The sequence below is a fragment of the Bos javanicus genome, chromosome 22 (genome assembly GCF_032452875.1).
Source record: "Bos javanicus breed banteng chromosome 22, ARS-OSU_banteng_1.0, whole genome shotgun sequence".
Lineage (NCBI taxonomy): Eukaryota > Metazoa > Chordata > Mammalia > Artiodactyla > Bovidae > Bos > Bos javanicus.
Window position 1 is genome coordinate 12,646,581 of NC_083889.1, and position 15,674 is coordinate 12,662,254.

Below are 15,674 nucleotides of genomic sequence, written 5' to 3' on the forward strand. Positions count from 1 at the left end.
AAGACAGCTCTGGTTCCACCTCTCTTCCTGACGGAGGTGGGGCGTTGGGGGTGGGGTTGGTGGCGGTGATGAGTTCCTATGACTAGCAGGTGGGGAAATTTTGTCACTTGTATCCGTTGGACCACAAAAGCTAGAGGAATGGGCCCCTTTCTCTGTTACCTTTTTAGGGCAGCCTGAACTCCACAGTAAAGGTGCCCGTGGCTGTAGACCTTCGTGGTGAGGTGACCGAGTTGGTCTGGTTTTGTCAGGTTATATCCCTGCTTCTTGATACTGAGGCAGGAGACTGTCCTCAATGCGGATGACTGAACTTATCCCAGCGACCTGGTCTCACAAACAGAAATAAACCATGAGTTCATCACTTCACAATTCTGTTCCTGAAGTGCCTGTTCTCTACACCGTAAGGAAGAATCTGCTGCATTTCTACACACTAAAAATGAAATATCAGAAAGAGCCAGTTTAAAGAAAAGTCCCACTTAAGATTGCATAGGGATTTCCCTGGCCATCCAGTGGTTAAGACTTCACGCTTCCACTGCTGGGGGTGCAGATTTGATCCCTGGTCGGGGAACTAGGATCCCATATGCCATGTGGCACAGCCAAAAAAATTAATAAGTAAAATAAATCTTTAAAAAATCACAGTAAAGGAAGCCCTAAGAATAAGCTTAACCAAGAAGGTGAAAGATGTATACCCTGAAAACTAGAAAATATTGATGAAGGAAATTAAAGATGATTCAATGAAATGGAAAAATATCTCCTCCCCTTGGATTGGAAGAATTAGCCCCCCGTTCCACTGAACCCCAAGGCAACCACTAAATGTTTGCTGTCTCTGTCATTTTGCCTTTTCCAAAACATTCTCCTGTAGTTGGAGTCATACAGCATGTAGCCTCTTCAGACAGGCTCCTTTCAGCTAGCAATACGCACTTTAAGGCTTCTGCTTGTGGCTCGATAGCTGGTTTTTTAAGATCACTGAAAAACATGTCACTGTGTACAGGACCACAGTCCTGTTTATCCATTCATCTATCAAAGGACATCTTGGTGGATTCTCATTTTTTGGCAATTATAAGTAATGTTGCTATACATATTTGTGCTCAGATTTTTGTGTGGATATGTTTTCAACTCATCTGGGTAGAAATCAGGAGCATGCTACTGGATTATATGGTAAGCCTATTCTAGCTTTGTAAGAAATTACCAAACTGTCTCCCATAGTGGTTGTACCAGTTTGCATTTCCACCAGCAATAAATGAGAGCGCCTCTTAATCTTCTTTTTGTAAAAAATTAATTGATATGCTTTTCTCTTGTTAATCTTTAAAGTATTTGTTTTTATTTATTTGGCTGCACCAGCTCTTAGTTGCAGCATGCAGGATCTTCAATCTTTGCTGCAGTGTGCGGGATCTTTGGTTGTGTGAACTCTTAGCTGCCGCATGTGGGATCTAGTTCCCCGACCAGGGGTTGAACCCAGGCCCTTGCACTGGGACCATGGGGTCTTAGGCACTGGACCACCAGGGAAGTCCCTTAATCTTCTTCCTCTCCAGTATTTGGTGTTTTGATTTTAGCCATTCTAACAAGTGTGTAATGATAATTTACTGGTGCTTTAATATGCGGTTCCCTCTTGTTTTTTCATATGCTAATCTTCCATCTGTATGTGTTCTTTGGTGAGATCTATTTTTGAAGTTTTGGGGTTTTTTTGTTATAGTGTTTTGTTTTAGCATTGTCACTATGTGTGATTTTTAAGCATTAAAAAAAAGTAGAAGTATAGTTGATGTTCAATATTACATATGTACAATATGACATATCACGGGTGTACACTAAAATGATTCACAATTTTTAGAAGTTAGACTCCAGTTATAGTTATTACAAAATATTGCCTCTGTTCCCTTATTATTAATATATCCTTGTAGCTTATTTTATCAGAGAAGGAAATGGCAACCCACTCCAGTACTCTTGCCTGGAAAATCCCATGGGTGGAGGAGCCTGGTAGGCTGCAGTCCATGGGGTCGCTAAGAGTCAGACACGACTGAGCGACTTCACTTTCCCTTTTCACTTTCATGCATTGGAGAAGGAAATGGCAACCCACTCCAGTGTTCGTGGCTGGAGAATCCCAGGGACGGGGGAGCCTGGTGGGCTGCCATCTATGGGGTGTCACAAAGTCGGACACGACTGAAGCGACTTAGCAGCAGCAGCAGGTTATTTTATACCTAATAGTTCCTACCTCTTAATTCCCTACCTCTACCTTGCCCCTCCCTCTCCCCACTGGTAACCACTAGTATGTTCTCTAAATGAGATCAATTTTTTTTAACTTTAAAAATCATTGTAGGGAGCATCAGTAGACCCACCCCTATTTTGCCACCAACCACAGATAGATAAGATAGCTGCAGAGAAGCTGTTCTCCACTGAGCTGCAGACACACAGCTGTGCAGCCTGAGACAAAGAAATTAGCAACACTGAAAACCTCTAGAAGGAAGGCTCTAATTAAGGTAGGTATTAATAAGCATCCTTGGGAAAGAAAGACATAAGAAGCAAGGATAGTTTATGTCCTTGGGGTGAGGCCGGGATTTCAGAAATCTGGCACAAGAGGTGACACTTTTCTTTGCATATCCCCAGTGTTTACAAACCCCGCTTATGTCTCAGTGCCTGTCCATAGCGGTCTAGTGGAGAAAAGCAAGCCATGCCATTTCTCTGCAGGATGCTAGGAGGGTGTCAAAGCTCCCCAAGAGTGGGAAGGTGGATAGCAGAAGATTCTGCCTATCCCCAGGCATCTGGGGAGGAATCTGTCCTTACGCTGTGTGCATTGCGTCAATGACAGGAAGGCATGTAGGTATGTTTCTCAAGGAACAAAGCTGGCAAGCAAATTTCATCCCTGACTAGATGCTAACTTAAATGACCACAGGCTGCTGCTGCTGCTAGTTAAGTCACTTCAGTCGTGTCCAACTCTGTGCGACCCCCTAGACGGCAGCCCACCAGGCTCCGCCGTCCCTGGGATTCTCCAGGCAAGAACACTGGAGTAGGTTGCCATTTCACATCCCACCAAACCCTGAAAAGCCTTCTTGGCCTCCTTCTCACAAACTGAAAAGCCTCCTTTTCAGTTTGAAAAGCAAGTCCGAGTTTATTCTGCTACAAAGTAATCTAGAACTTGGAAGTCAAATGGTCTAGATTCTAAAAGATTGTAGCTTTTTTCCTCTTAATTTTTTTTTTAACCCACAATGAAGTACAGAAAAGAACAAGGATTTGGAGAAGACAGATGCGGTTTTTGAGTCCTGGCTCTGTTGCCTCACCCTTTGTGTAACTTCAGGTACTGGACAAAAGCTGAGACTCAGGTATAATTGTAACTCCAGAAAGAGAAAGGAGATAGTACCTGCTTCACAGGCATGCAAGCGGAATAAATGAGACGCATGTAAATTCTTGGTGCGCTGTGATAAATGGTAGGGCTTGCTAATACTTTCCACAGATTTTAATGATGGAGGAACATGGTGGGGAATGTGGAGTGGATAGGAAGGATCTAGGGAAGAAAATGAGTTGAAGACTTCCTCTTATCCCAGGATATTAGGAGAGCAGAACAGAAGGACCATGAACTGAAAATTGTTTTTTAAAGTAACTGTAAAAGACAAGTGGGGAGGAAGATGTAGGAGGGGAGACTCCTGTTTTGAAAGATGCTAGCCACATAAAAAAGAGACCCACCTCCATACTTCAGAAACTGTCTTAAAATCTATTTTGTGTATATACTTAGGTGAAATTAATATGTTTAAAAATGGCTAACTTGATTCGCATTTCAAATTATAGAAATGTGGCATGGTGGAGAGGGATGTCTAAGTGTCCAATAATCAAATGCCTTGGAAAAATCATTAAGTCTAGATCAAAATTGCCTTGAATGTAAGTATCAGTTTGAGGAGAATGATCATGTTTTAAATGTTGAATCTTCCCTTCACGTTGTTCATCTCTGTTGCAGAAGGAAGGAAGGGAGGAAAGGGGAAAGAATCAAAAGCAAATATGGCAATATGCTGGCAGTTGCTAATTCTGAGAGGTAGAACTATAGGTTTTTAAGTTTTCTTGGCAAATTTTGACTTTTCTTATCCCACCGAATCCCTCTGTATTAGTTAGCCTGGGAAGTTTTCAACTTTTTAAAATGCAAATAGGCTTTACTTTCTAGAGAAGTTTCAAGTTTACAGAAAATTTGCATAGAAAAGGCAGAGAGGTCCCATGGTGGAGGTGGTGGTGGTGGTTTAGTCACTAAGTTATGTCTGACTTTTTGCGACCCCCATGGACTATATAGCCCGCCAGGCTCCTCTTTCCATGGGATTTTCCAGGCAAGAATACTGGAGTGAGCTGCCATTCTCTTCTCCAGGGGATCTTCCTGACCCAGGGATCGAACCCAGGTCACCTGCATTGCAGGCAGATTGTTTACCAACTGAGCCACCAGGGAAGCCCCAGAGAGGTTCCATATAGCCCCTGTATTATTATTCTGTTTAAGCTGCCATCCTAAAATGCCAGGTGGCTTAAATGACAGGAGCTTATTTTCTTACAGTTCTGGGGCTAGAAGTCCAAGAGCAAGATGCTGACAAATTGGATTTCTGGTGAGAGCCTTTAGGGCTGCCTTCACACTTGGTTGTCGTCTTACAAGGACACCAGTCCGATTGGATCAGGGCCCCATCTGGTGATCTCCTTTAACCTACGTTGCCTCCTTATTGGACTGTCTCCAAGTTGAGTGATGCTGGGGGTGTCTCGGTCAGTTTGGGCTCCTGTAAACAGAATGCCATAGACTGGGTGGCTGACAACAACAAAATTTATTTATCACACTTCTAGAGTCTGCGAAATGCAAGATCAAGGTACCCAAGCAGTCAGGTTCTAGTGAGAGCCCTCTTCCAGGTTGCTAACTGCCAAATTCTCACTGTATCCTCACACACTCTAGAGCAGAGAGAGGAAGCAAGCTCTCCTGTTCTTCTCATAAGGGCTTTCTTCCCATGAGGGTGGAGCCCTCAGGCGTGTGTGCGTGATAAGTTGCTTCAGGTGTGTCTGACTCTTTGCAACCCCATGGACTGTAGCTCACCAGGCTCCTCTGTCCAAAGGATTCTCCAGGCAAGAATACTGGAGTGGGTTGCCATGCCCTCCTCCAGAGGATCTTCCCAACCCAGGGATCGAACCTGTGTCTCTTACATCTACCTGTATTAGCTGGCGGGTTCTTTATACTGGCCCCACCTGGGAAGCCCTGCACCCTCCTGACCTCACTTAATTCGATCACTTTCCAAAGGCTTCATCTCCTGATACCATCACAATGGGGGTAAGGTTTCAACACACAAAGTTTGGAAGGACACATTTAGTCCATAACAGGGCTTTAGGGCTTCAACATATGAACTTGGTGGGGAGCAGTGGGGCACAATTCAGTCTGTATTTTTAAATAAAAAATATCACTAAGAAATGAATGTCTCTTAGGTGCCTCTGTGGCTGGCTTCCTCCTGCCTTGATGGATTACACACCTGAGCCCAATTTGACAACAGCAACTGACTTCTACTATCCTGACATCTACTCGAGCCCCTGCGATGGGGAGGGGAGAGAGAGCAAGCTGCTTCTTGCCGTCTTCTACTGCATCCTGTTTGTATTTGGTCTTCTGGGCAACAGCCTGGTCATCCTAGTCCTTGTCGCCTGCAAGAAACTGAGGAGTGTCACGGATGTATACCTCTTGAACCTGGCCCTGTCTGACCTGCTTTTTGTCTTCTCCTTCCCCTTTCAGACCCACTATCAACTGGACCAGTGGGTATTCGGGACCGTAATGTGCAAGGTGGTCTCTGGCTTTTATTACATCGGCTTCTTCAGCAGCATGTTCTTTATAACCCTCATGAGTATGGACAGGTACCTGGCGGTTGTCCATGCCGTATATGCCTTGAAAGTGAGGACGATCAGCATGGGCACAGCCCTGAGTCTGGTGGTGTGGCTGACTGCCCTGGTGGCCACCAGCCCGTTACTAGTGTTTTACCAAGTGGCCTCCGAAAATGGCATCCTGCAGTGTTACTCCTATTACAATCAGCAGACGCTGAAGTGGAAGATCTTCATCCACTTTGAAGTGAACATCTTAGGCCTGCTGATCCCGTTCAGCATCCTGATGTTCTGCTATATCCGCATCCTCCACCAGCTGAAGAGCTGCCAGAACCACAACAAGACCAAGGCCATTAAGCTCGTGCTCATCGTGGTGGTTGCCTCCCTACTCTTCTGGGTCCCTTTCAACACGGTCCTCTTCCTCACTTCCCTGCATGACATGCACGTCCTGGATGGGTGTGTCATGAGCCAGCAGCTGACCTATGCCACGCACGTCACAGAGACCATTTCCTTCACCCACTGCTGCGTGAACCCTATTATCTATGCGTTCATGGGTGAGAAATTCAAGAAACACCTATCAGAACTATTTCGGAAGAGTTGCAGCCACACCTTAGTCTACATAGGGAGACAGGTCTCTAGGGAGGTCTTGGAAAAGTCATCCTCGAATCAGCAGTCCACTCGCTCCTCCACCATAGACTACATTCTGTGAGTCCGTGCAGGGCAGAGCATCCCCCTGCCTCCATCATCCACCTTCTTGAAACAGAAACGATTCACACTGGAGTTGGAGGCTACATTGAAGGGAGATTCTTACAAAGCTGGCTACAGACACAAGACTTCTTTCATGATATTCAGTGAATTACTACTATTGCAAGTCAACCCTCTCAACTTTCAAAGACTTTGTCACTATTTTCTAAAAATAGTCCATATGTTTCACTGTGTTAGCTATAGGGATTTTCTTCCCCTAGGTTTTGGAGTATCTTTATCAAATACCAGCTTAAATTTTATCAAATGCTTTCTCCTTATCTATTGAGGTGATCATGTAGTTTTCCTCCATTATTCTGTTAATTTCGTGAACTATATTGATAGGTTTTCTTATTTTAAATCAACTCATGTTTTCCCTAGAAAAAATGACCTCATGTTTATGATCATTTTAACAAAAAACAATTGGCTTCTCTTGGGATTTTTGTATCTGTGTTCATGAGAGATACTGACCCGCAACACTTGTGACGTGGGAAGTGCCTCAGATCTTGAACCATGCTGGCCTTGCTCAGGACATTGCAAGGGACACCTTGGATTTCCTGTCTGGACCCTGCTCCTCACTTGCAAGCTGGCCTGAGGTAGCATCTCTGCATGTCAAGGCAGACACGTGTAAGATAAGGTTGAAGATGGTGATGATGGTGTTTTCTGTCTTGCCTGCTCCATAGACCTACCCAATGTCCCACCTATAGCCTATAAATATCTTCATACACGTAAAAGTTTGTTATTACTGTAATAAAAATACACGGCATATAACATTTTACTAGCTGTGCAGTTTTGGGCGAGGTACTTTAACTGTTCTGTGTGTCAGTGTCTTTGTATGTAAATGCAGATATTAATAGCAATAATGCACACCTCTGATTTCTGTGACGGTTATGCAAGGTTATGAAGCTGTGTTCTAACACCACCTACCGTTCACTCACTGGGAGTAACAGGAGTCCCCTAAAGCAGGGTGGAAAGAATGGGAGCTCATTGCTGCAGGTATCTGGTATATGTGTGTTAAGAATGTGTCAAGGAAAGGCTGAAAAACTGTTCCAGATTAAAGGAGGCTAAAGACATGACAATTAACTGAAATATATGATCTTAAATTGGATTCTGGCTTGGTGGAGGGGGAATGCTCTGAAAGACAGTTTGGGGACGATTGGTGAACTTTTAATTTGGGCTGTTTATGAGATAACATTGGAGAAGGCAATGGCAACCCACTCCAGTGTTCTTGCCTGGAGAATCCCAGGGATGGGGGAGCCTGGTGGGCTGCCATCTATGGGGTTGCATAGAGTCGGACACGACTGAGCTACTTCACTTTCCCTTTTCACTTTCATGCATTGGAGAAGGAAATGGCAACCCACTCCAGTGTTCTTGCCTGGAGAATCCCAGGGATGGGGGAGCCTGGTGGGCTGCTGTCTATGGGGTCGCAGAGGGGACACGACTGAAGTGACTTAGCAGCATGAGATAACATTAAGTATTAAAATTGATAAAACAGAGAAACAGGTAGAACAGCAGTTGGGGGTAGAAAGTGCAACAATTAGCGTTACTTGTTAACTACCTACTTAGGACATAAACCCCATGAGGTCATCGACTTCATCTGTTTTATTCACTCCTGTGCCCCCAGAGTCTGGAACAGTTCCCGGCACATAGTATGCGCCTAATTAACATTTGTCAGATGAATGGCCTCTGAAACAAGACACAGTTAAGAACCAGGGTGAGGTATCAAAGCCATCTGTCCTTACATACAGAGACTGAGGTTATCCACTCTGGCTCCTGGTCATTGTTTGTCCACTGGGGAACCTGGCCTGCAAAACATTCTGATTGACTCAGTTGTTCCAGGCACGCAGCCAGAAATACACCTGGCAACTGCCAAGATCAAATACATGTGTAACTTACTAACCCACAATTGCCTAACGTCCTTTCTAGTTCCACTCCCCACTGCTTGGCCTGATGCAGGGGAGGGACGTGGGATGGCCTGGCCCTCAGAGGACCCACACAGGCTCCGATTGGCTGAGTCTGAGCCTCAGGGCTGTGCTCAACTACCAGGAGGAAGGCTTGCCTTTGGCAGAAGGTTCAGCTGGCGCATCTCGGTTGGACATCATGCTGCAGAGAGGTCTCAGGTGGCTGGTGAGGCTCCGACAGGCAGCACGCCTTCTCCCAGCCCTGGCTGGCCAGCCCCGGATGCTCTGGTCAGCCTGGGCGCCAGCCCCACTCATCACCGTGAGTACGCACATTGCATCCAGATGCGGGCTGCTGTGAGTGTGGTCAGAGTCTCAGATCGAGGGAGCTACAAGGGACCTTAGGCTCCTTTGACAGATGAGAACTCGGAGCCAGGACTCCTGATTCCTAGAAGATGCTTATGCCACTCGGCCGTTTCATCCTGTATGGAGGGGTGCACCCTCAGACTGGGAACTTAACGACAATATCTGGAGGCCCCTCCAGCCTTACTGACCCTGCTGAACCTTTCCCATATGGTTAAGTGGGGTTGCCGAGCCCCAGCGTGAGCAAGTGAGCAGAATCAGGGAAAGAGAATCTGATTAGTGGTGACTCAAGGGAAAGCAGTGGTTACTGTTTAACATAACATTTTCTGGGCAAAAAAGAGGCGAAACTAAAAGAAAATTGTGGGTAAGAGTTAAGATGATTGAGTAGGAGGACAAGGAGTTCATGCCTGCTCATAAGTAGGAACACCTACTGGGCGCTGGTGGGGGTCCCTGGACACCTAAGGAGATGAGAGGAATCCCCAGACGACAGGGTAGAACGTGGAAAGGAAGGAGGGAAGCAAGAACAGCGGAGGCGGGATGCCCCTCATGGGGGCTGGGGTAGGGGAGAGGTTCCCGTGCTTGGATGGGGCCTACTAATGGCGAGGGGATCAGCAGAACAGAAAGGGACCTTCGGGGGACTGGAGGATCATAAGAAAACGTGACCAGCATCTTCCCTGCCCACTTTGGCGCCAGCAAGTCTGCTGTGGCCACAGGTCTGAACCCCCACCCCTCAGGGTCCCCTCTGGCCTCCTGGGTCTTGGGCTTGATTCCCCTCCCCCCACCCCCGACTCCCCAAGGTCACTTCTGGCTGCGCGGTCCCGGGCCTGAGTCCTCCCCCACCCCAAGTTTTCTTTCAGCTGTGCCGGCCCTGTAGGAGCAGACCTTTTGAACTTCCCAGGTCTCAAGAAGTCACCTCCATTCCGATTCAAAGGATTATTCCCTCCCGAACTCCGGCTGGAGCCCTATCATGGTGAAGCTGTACAATGAACTCATGGAGAAGACTGTGGATGGGACGTGGACGCGACTTCCCGGTTACTGTCGCTCTTGGCAGTTCCTTAAAGAGGGGGACCTAGCTAGGATCGCTAAAGTTGTCCCTGGTACGTTCACACCCCTGTATTAGGAGCGCTTCACCTGGGCTGGAGGAGGGCTCTGGAGAGTGCAGGATTGTTGGCAAAACTTTGCTTCTGTGTGTGCATTTTCCTCGGGGAGCTCCGCGCTCCAGCCCAGTTCCTACACCTCCCGTGTGGCCTGCACTCGCCTGAGAGTCAGGTATGAGGAGGCTGGACATGGTGATCCTAGATTCATACACTATCAGGCTAGAAAAGGAACGTGGAGGCCGTCTAGTTCAACCTGTCATTTTACAAGTGAGAAAACTGAGGTCTGGAGAGGCAACAAAGCCTCTTTTGGTAGAGACTGGACTAGAGTCAGGGATTCCTGGCTCCCGGATTAGTGCTCTCTCCACCCCTGTCTGCAGTCACCCAGGGCGTCTCCTTACACCTGCCAGCCCCACATCTCCTGTAGACCAGACAGGTGCAATGTCAGTGAGGAATTGGGAAGAGGCAGTGCCTGGGATTAAGGGCCAGTGCCTTCACTCTGGTACACCGTTTTGGCAGCTCAGTGATGCTACAGGGGGCAGGATCTTACTGATATCTGGGGCCAGGAGCCAGAATCTGCTGGGGACAGAACTCGCGCTCCCTCTAGTGGTCAGCTGAGCTGAGCTCTTGAACCTGTCAGTGAAGGACACTGGATGGAAAACAGAAGATGAAGAGATTCGTTCAAGAGACAGGAGGAACCAGCCAGAAGTCTTATACTTATAGTCTATACTTATATACTGGAGAAGGCAATGGCACCCCACTCCAGTACTCTTGCTTGGAAAATCCCATGGACCGAGGAGCCTGGTAGGCTGCAGTCCATGGGGTTGTGAAGAGTCAGACACGACTGAGCGACTTCACTTTCACTTTTCACTTTCATGCATTGGAGAAGGAAATGGCAACCCACTCCCAGTGTTCGTGGCTGGAGAATCCCAGGGACGGGGGAGCCCGGTGGGCTGCCGTCTCTGGGGTCGCACAGAGTCGGACACGAGTGAAGCGACTTAGCAGCATACTTATATACTATGTTTATAGTATATAATTTTATATACCTAATCTGTCATTCAGAATTCTGCTTTGAGGGGAATTTCCTGGTGGCCCAGTGACTGGGACTCTGCCTTTTCACTGTCGAAGGCATGGGTTCAATCCTTGGTCGGGGAACTAAGATCTCATAAGCCATGCTGCCAAAAAAAAAAAAAAGAAAAGAAATTCTGCTTTGAGATTCTTGGCAAAAAAGGTGTTTGATAAGTATTGGATGTGCTGTGTTAGTTGTTCAGTCGTATCCAACTCTTTGCAAACCCACGATCTGTATAGCCTGCCAGGCTTCTCTGTCCAAGGAATTCTCCAGGGAAGAATACTGGAGTGGATTGCCATTCCCTTCTCCAGAGGATCTTCCTGACCCACGGATCGAATCCTGGTCTCCTGCATCACAGGCAGATTCTTTACCCTTTGAGCTTCAGGGAAGTCCTTAAGTATTGGATATTGGAGGCTTAACCTCAAATTAGGGCCTGTAAATTATCCCCCTTTCCCTCGGAAGTCATACAGTATAAACAAATCTCACCGAAAGTTCAGGCCTGTGGCAGTGAGAGGAGACACATACACGTGTTCTACAAAAAGGACTGTCGCCTGCTAACTCCTAGATCTGCCACAAGCGATGCGTTCGGATTAGCGTTTGTTATTCAGCTGATGGGAACAGTGGTGTCCTGAATTCACAGGCAGTTGGCTCCTCACTGCCCCTCACACCGCTGACCTCATCCTCCCCTTGGAAGCTGCTCTTCTCCGTCAGAAGTTTATGGGACCATGCCCGGGGTGGCATGCCCATGGGAAGCTGAGGGGGGTGCGTTTCCTGGGACCTCCTCTGGTCCGGTGCTTTCTGCCCCAGAGACCACACCGCCCTGAGGATCAGACTTAAGCCTGAGGTCTTTCTTATCAAATCCATTCTTCCCTCCAGTCCAAATGGTAGAAGACGCCCGCCTCTTTCTCCGGATCACAGAGATGGAGAGACTCGGCTTTGAGTATGTCGTCTTCCACAATGACTCTGAGAAGAAGTGCGTCTGCTTGTTCCAGCCTGGGCCCCTCCTGGAGGGGCTGCCTGGGTGAGGCACGCAGGCTTGTCCCAGCCAGCAGCTCAAATGGGCTTTATCTTGGTCCAAGAGCAGGTGGTGGGTGAGAGCCCAGCTGGGGGTCCCTGGTTGCCTTCAGCAGGTTCTTGGTTGGTGGGTGGTAGTTTAGTCACTAAGTCGTGTCCAACTCTTGCAACCCCGTAGACAGTGGTCTGCCAGGCTCCTCCATCCATGGGATTTTCCAGGCAAGAATACTGGAGTGGGTTGTCATTTCCTTCTCCAGGACATCTTCCTGACCCAAGGATCGAACCTGGGTCTCCCGCATTGGCAGGTGGATTCTTCACCAACTGAGCAACCCCTAGATTCTTGGTTACCTCAGCCTTATTCTACTGGCTCCCTGGGCAGCGAGGCTCTGCCAGTCCCTCAATGATCCACCCAAGGTGTGGCCTCTCCCTGTTAAGAACTTCTTTAACCTGATAAATGGCAGTGGAGTAAGCAATGGAAGTTAGAAATGAGAAGGGGGAAGACTATTCTTGTTTGGTGCTAGTATATGTCAGACCCTTTACATGAAGCTTTGGCTGTATTAATTTCATACTCACAAAAATTCCTAGGAGATATTCCTCTCTTACAGATAAAGGTGCAGATGGCCCAAGTGGTTCTGTGACTGAGGTCACATGGCTAGAACCGTGAGATTTAGAGTGAGGGCTCTCTGCCTGTGAAGCCCATGCTTTTTTCATGGTACCATTCTAGTTCCCCCAACATTAACCCAGAAGGGAATACAAGGTTCATCAGAATTTGTGGTTGGGGCTTCTCCTGCTTTTAGTTCATTCTCTTCTAAGCTGGTGTGACTCACTTCAGACAGCAGCGTTTGCTTCCCCTGCATGTGCTCTGCGCTTACATCTCTGCTCTAAATGGATCGATCGAAGGATCTGGTCCTGGATTGCAGGGAACCCTTCAGCACATTGCCTCACTGGAAATTGGCCATGCGGGGTGGAATCCTGGGAGACTCTTTCCTTCCCTTTCTCCCCTTGTCTGGCCCTGCAGGATTATCCATGGTGGCGCGCTGGGGACCATGATAGACACCACGCTGTTCATGACGGCCTACTGCAGTGCTAATGCGGTCTTCACCGGGACCATGACCATCACCTTCAAGAGGTCTGTCTCCTTTCCTGGGTTCCAGCTAGGGGTAAGCTGACACGGGGTTATTCCAGGTGTTATGATGGAAGATAAGAGCTCGTGTAGCAATCCTGAGTACAAAGAGGAGTTTCTACTTTTGTTTTTCTCACGGACCAACCTAAACTTGTTAGATGTTCCCTTTTCATCCAAGTTCAAGGTGATGAGCTTGAACATGGGTTATGTGTTCCAACATAAAAATACACTACAGAGGACAATGATAAACTACTTTTGGCCACCTCTGATTTAAAGAAAGCCAACCCGTGTGCCTGTAAATATTTAACTCAGTCCACAAATAATTATTGGGCTGCTACTGAAATGATAATTCCTGACACGTGATTAATTTGTTGTTAAACTCGCACACATTATTTTGTACAATCTTTACTATAATCCTGGGAGGTTGGTACCATTGTCTCCAGCTTGACGAACGAAGAAGCTGAAGCAAAGACAGCTAGCAGGTGATAGACACAAAGGCCCTGACATCTTGGCCCTTTGAGTAGACGCCCGGGACCCCGACTCTGGTAGCCTCCAACCCCTGTAGGGTCATCCCCCACCTTTCTCAGAGACCAGGCTACCAGCCACTCGCCCCCACTGCCCTCTCCTAGCCCGATCACCATCGGCTCAGTGGTGAGGCTGGAGGCACACATCACCAGCATGGAAGGGAGAAAGGTGTTTCTCTCCTGCGAAGCCCAAAGCAGCGACAGGACCATCCTCTTTGCTGAAGCTTCTGGTAAGGCCGTGAGAATTCTTTCTTCCTGCTGTTGGTGCCCATCCTTGTGACAGGCACAGAGGGTGGCTGCCCCCACTGCTGGGGGCAGCACCTGCCCTGGGAGACTCTTACAGGTGTGTGTTTGGGGTCGGATGGGATGCTCACATGGAGAGGAGCCTCTATAAGTTATAGGATAGAGGCCATTATAACACTCCCACTCACCTCCCTGGGAGACTACCAGTCAGAAAGGGGCTTATGAGGATGGAGGGGAGGGGGCTGTGGCAGCAGAGTGTGCATGCTATCTCCCCTCCTGGCTTCCAGAAGGCAAAAGCAGGCTCATTGCTTTGACAACAGAGGGAATTTAGATATTTCCAGAAGCAGCTCTAGCTCCAGGCAGACAGGAAAGGTCTCCCTGAACTAGTTTTTCCCAAAAGCCAAACCTGAGAGCCACTTCTCTCTGTGTTCTTCACCATTCCAGCCATCTTCTTCCAAATGAAGTGATACGGTGCAAGGCACCGTAGGCTCATCCCCTCCTGGCCCAGAGGGCAGGAAACCAAAGCTTCCTTTGGAGCAGAGTCTGTCTCTCCACCCATCTCCAGCTGCCAGTGTTTACTCCAGCCCTTTCCTCCTTGGATGGTGAAAACTCCTCCAGCTGTCAGAGCTTGTTATGAATAAACTTTGAAAAGGAAGATCATGTATCCAAATGGACATACGTGCATTTCTTTCTGCATAGAGATGTCTATGGTCAGTGGGATTGGAAAGCATCGTGTGACATTAACACCCAACTCAGAAAACAGAAAAAGGGCCAGACTGGGTTTGAGGGACCCAACGTGTAACTGCAGAAGGGAGTAAGGTCACAGAAGCAATGTCACGTTCCACCGGCTACAGACAAGTCAAGGGAGCCTTGCCCAATGTTAATTAATGATCTTGTTTTGAATTGAAGTCACACACAATGTTTTCACCAGGTATTTTTCCTTTTCTTTTTTTCTGTTTGCTTTTTCCTTTCATTTTTTAATTCACTCCTCTAAATTCTACCATGAAGTACTGCCCTAAAACCTTCATTCATCTGCTGATGGGTAATACTCCTTTTACATGATCATATATATCTCTGCACCCTCTCAGATGTGGGGGGAGGATTGAGAAGGTGGGGGGACTTTGGGCTCCAGAGTTGTGAGTGTAGCAGGAACAGATACACAGGAGGAAAACCCAGGCCGGCACCAACCATCCTTGAAAACCAGCCCATTTTATCTGAGCCCAGAGCCAAGCCAGTACCTGCTGAGGGTGGGGCAGTGGGCAGCAGGCTTTCATTCTGGGTCCCACCTCTATCCCATTCTCAGAGTGGCCAAGAATAGCCTCTAAAACACTCGAATCGATTATTTCTCATAAATAGGAATTCTTGCCCTGTGAGGACAGAAAAGTAGGTCTTCCTTTAAAGACAAGTTTCAGCCTAGTTCAGCATCTTGCCTTGCAAGAGATGGCAAAGTATACAGCAGTAACCTGGCAGGTTTGCCTATGTATTTTTTATATTTACTCTTTGCTTAATCCCCTCTGATGATAAAAAGCCCACACTTTCTTGCCTGTTCCTTGTGCCTCAGAAGTACAGGAATTTAAGCCTTAAAAAAACAGCCTCTTGCTCCCTGAATCATCAGTTTCTTTTCTGACCTAGATTTCCTGAGTGAAGAATGGATGGTGGGAAGTAGTGAAGGCTGCCACTATGGAAAGTCTGGACTTCCTTCTGCAGATAATCAGGACTCTTGAAGATGTATGCCTGCCTTTGCCAAAAAGAGTGTCAGGATTCTAGCGGTGATAGTTTTCCACCAATCAGCCAGATAGGAAT

The 15,674-nt window shown here is 47.5% G+C and overlaps 2 protein-coding genes across 12 annotated transcripts in view; both read left to right on the plus strand.

Annotated features, from left to right (window-relative positions):
• CCR8 (C-C motif chemokine receptor 8) overlaps positions 1-7,314 on the plus strand; it is a 138,629-nt gene extending 131,315 nt beyond the window's left edge. For 9 of the 10 annotated variants that reach the window (XM_061396000.1, XM_061395996.1, XM_061395999.1 and 6 more), the window contains 2 exons: positions 3,204-3,311; positions 5,422-7,314. In XM_061396000.1, the coding sequence (XP_061251984.1) occupies positions 3,204-3,311; positions 5,422-6,511 (1,198 nt within the window). In that variant the 3' untranslated portion in view covers positions 6,512-7,314. Of the gene's footprint in view, positions 1-2,178; positions 3,312-4,794; positions 4,858-5,421 lie in introns of those variants that run through there. The other variant, XM_061396006.1, reaches the window with a different exon arrangement.
• A 220-nt stretch (positions 7,315-7,534) lies between these two features.
• Positions 7,535-14,535, plus strand: LOC133235082 (acyl-coenzyme A thioesterase THEM4-like). Of its 2 annotated transcripts, none has more exons than XM_061396017.1 (6): positions 7,535-8,763; positions 9,703-9,901; positions 11,844-11,907; positions 13,000-13,110; positions 13,734-13,858; positions 14,316-14,535. In XM_061396017.1, exons 1-6 carry the CDS (start codon positions 8,494-8,496, stop codon positions 14,336-14,338), a joined length of 792 nt encoding a protein of 263 aa, XP_061252001.1. In that variant the 5' UTR covers positions 7,535-8,493; the 3' UTR covers positions 14,339-14,535. The 2 variants fall into 2 exon arrangements, with proteins under 2 accessions (XP_061252001.1, XP_061252000.1); XM_061396016.1 differs by having other exon boundaries at positions 7,538-8,763; positions 11,844-11,988.
• Positions 14,536-15,674: the final 1,139 nt, after the last annotated feature.

Excerpts from the sequence above, each read along its gene's own strand:
- LOC133235082 (XM_061396016.1), top strand. The coding sequence starts at position 8,494 with ATGCAGGGGAGGGACGTGGGATGGCCTGGCCCTCAGAGGACCCACACA. Across the intron at positions 8,764-9,702 it reads CGCCAGCCCCACTCATCACC|GTCTCAAGAAGTCACCTCCA; the intron begins GTGAGTACGCAC and ends TGAACTTCCCAG. Across the intron at positions 11,989-12,999 it reads CTCCTGGAGGGGCTGCCTGG|GATTATCCATGGTGGCGCGC; the intron begins GTGAGGCACGCA and ends CTGGCCCTGCAG.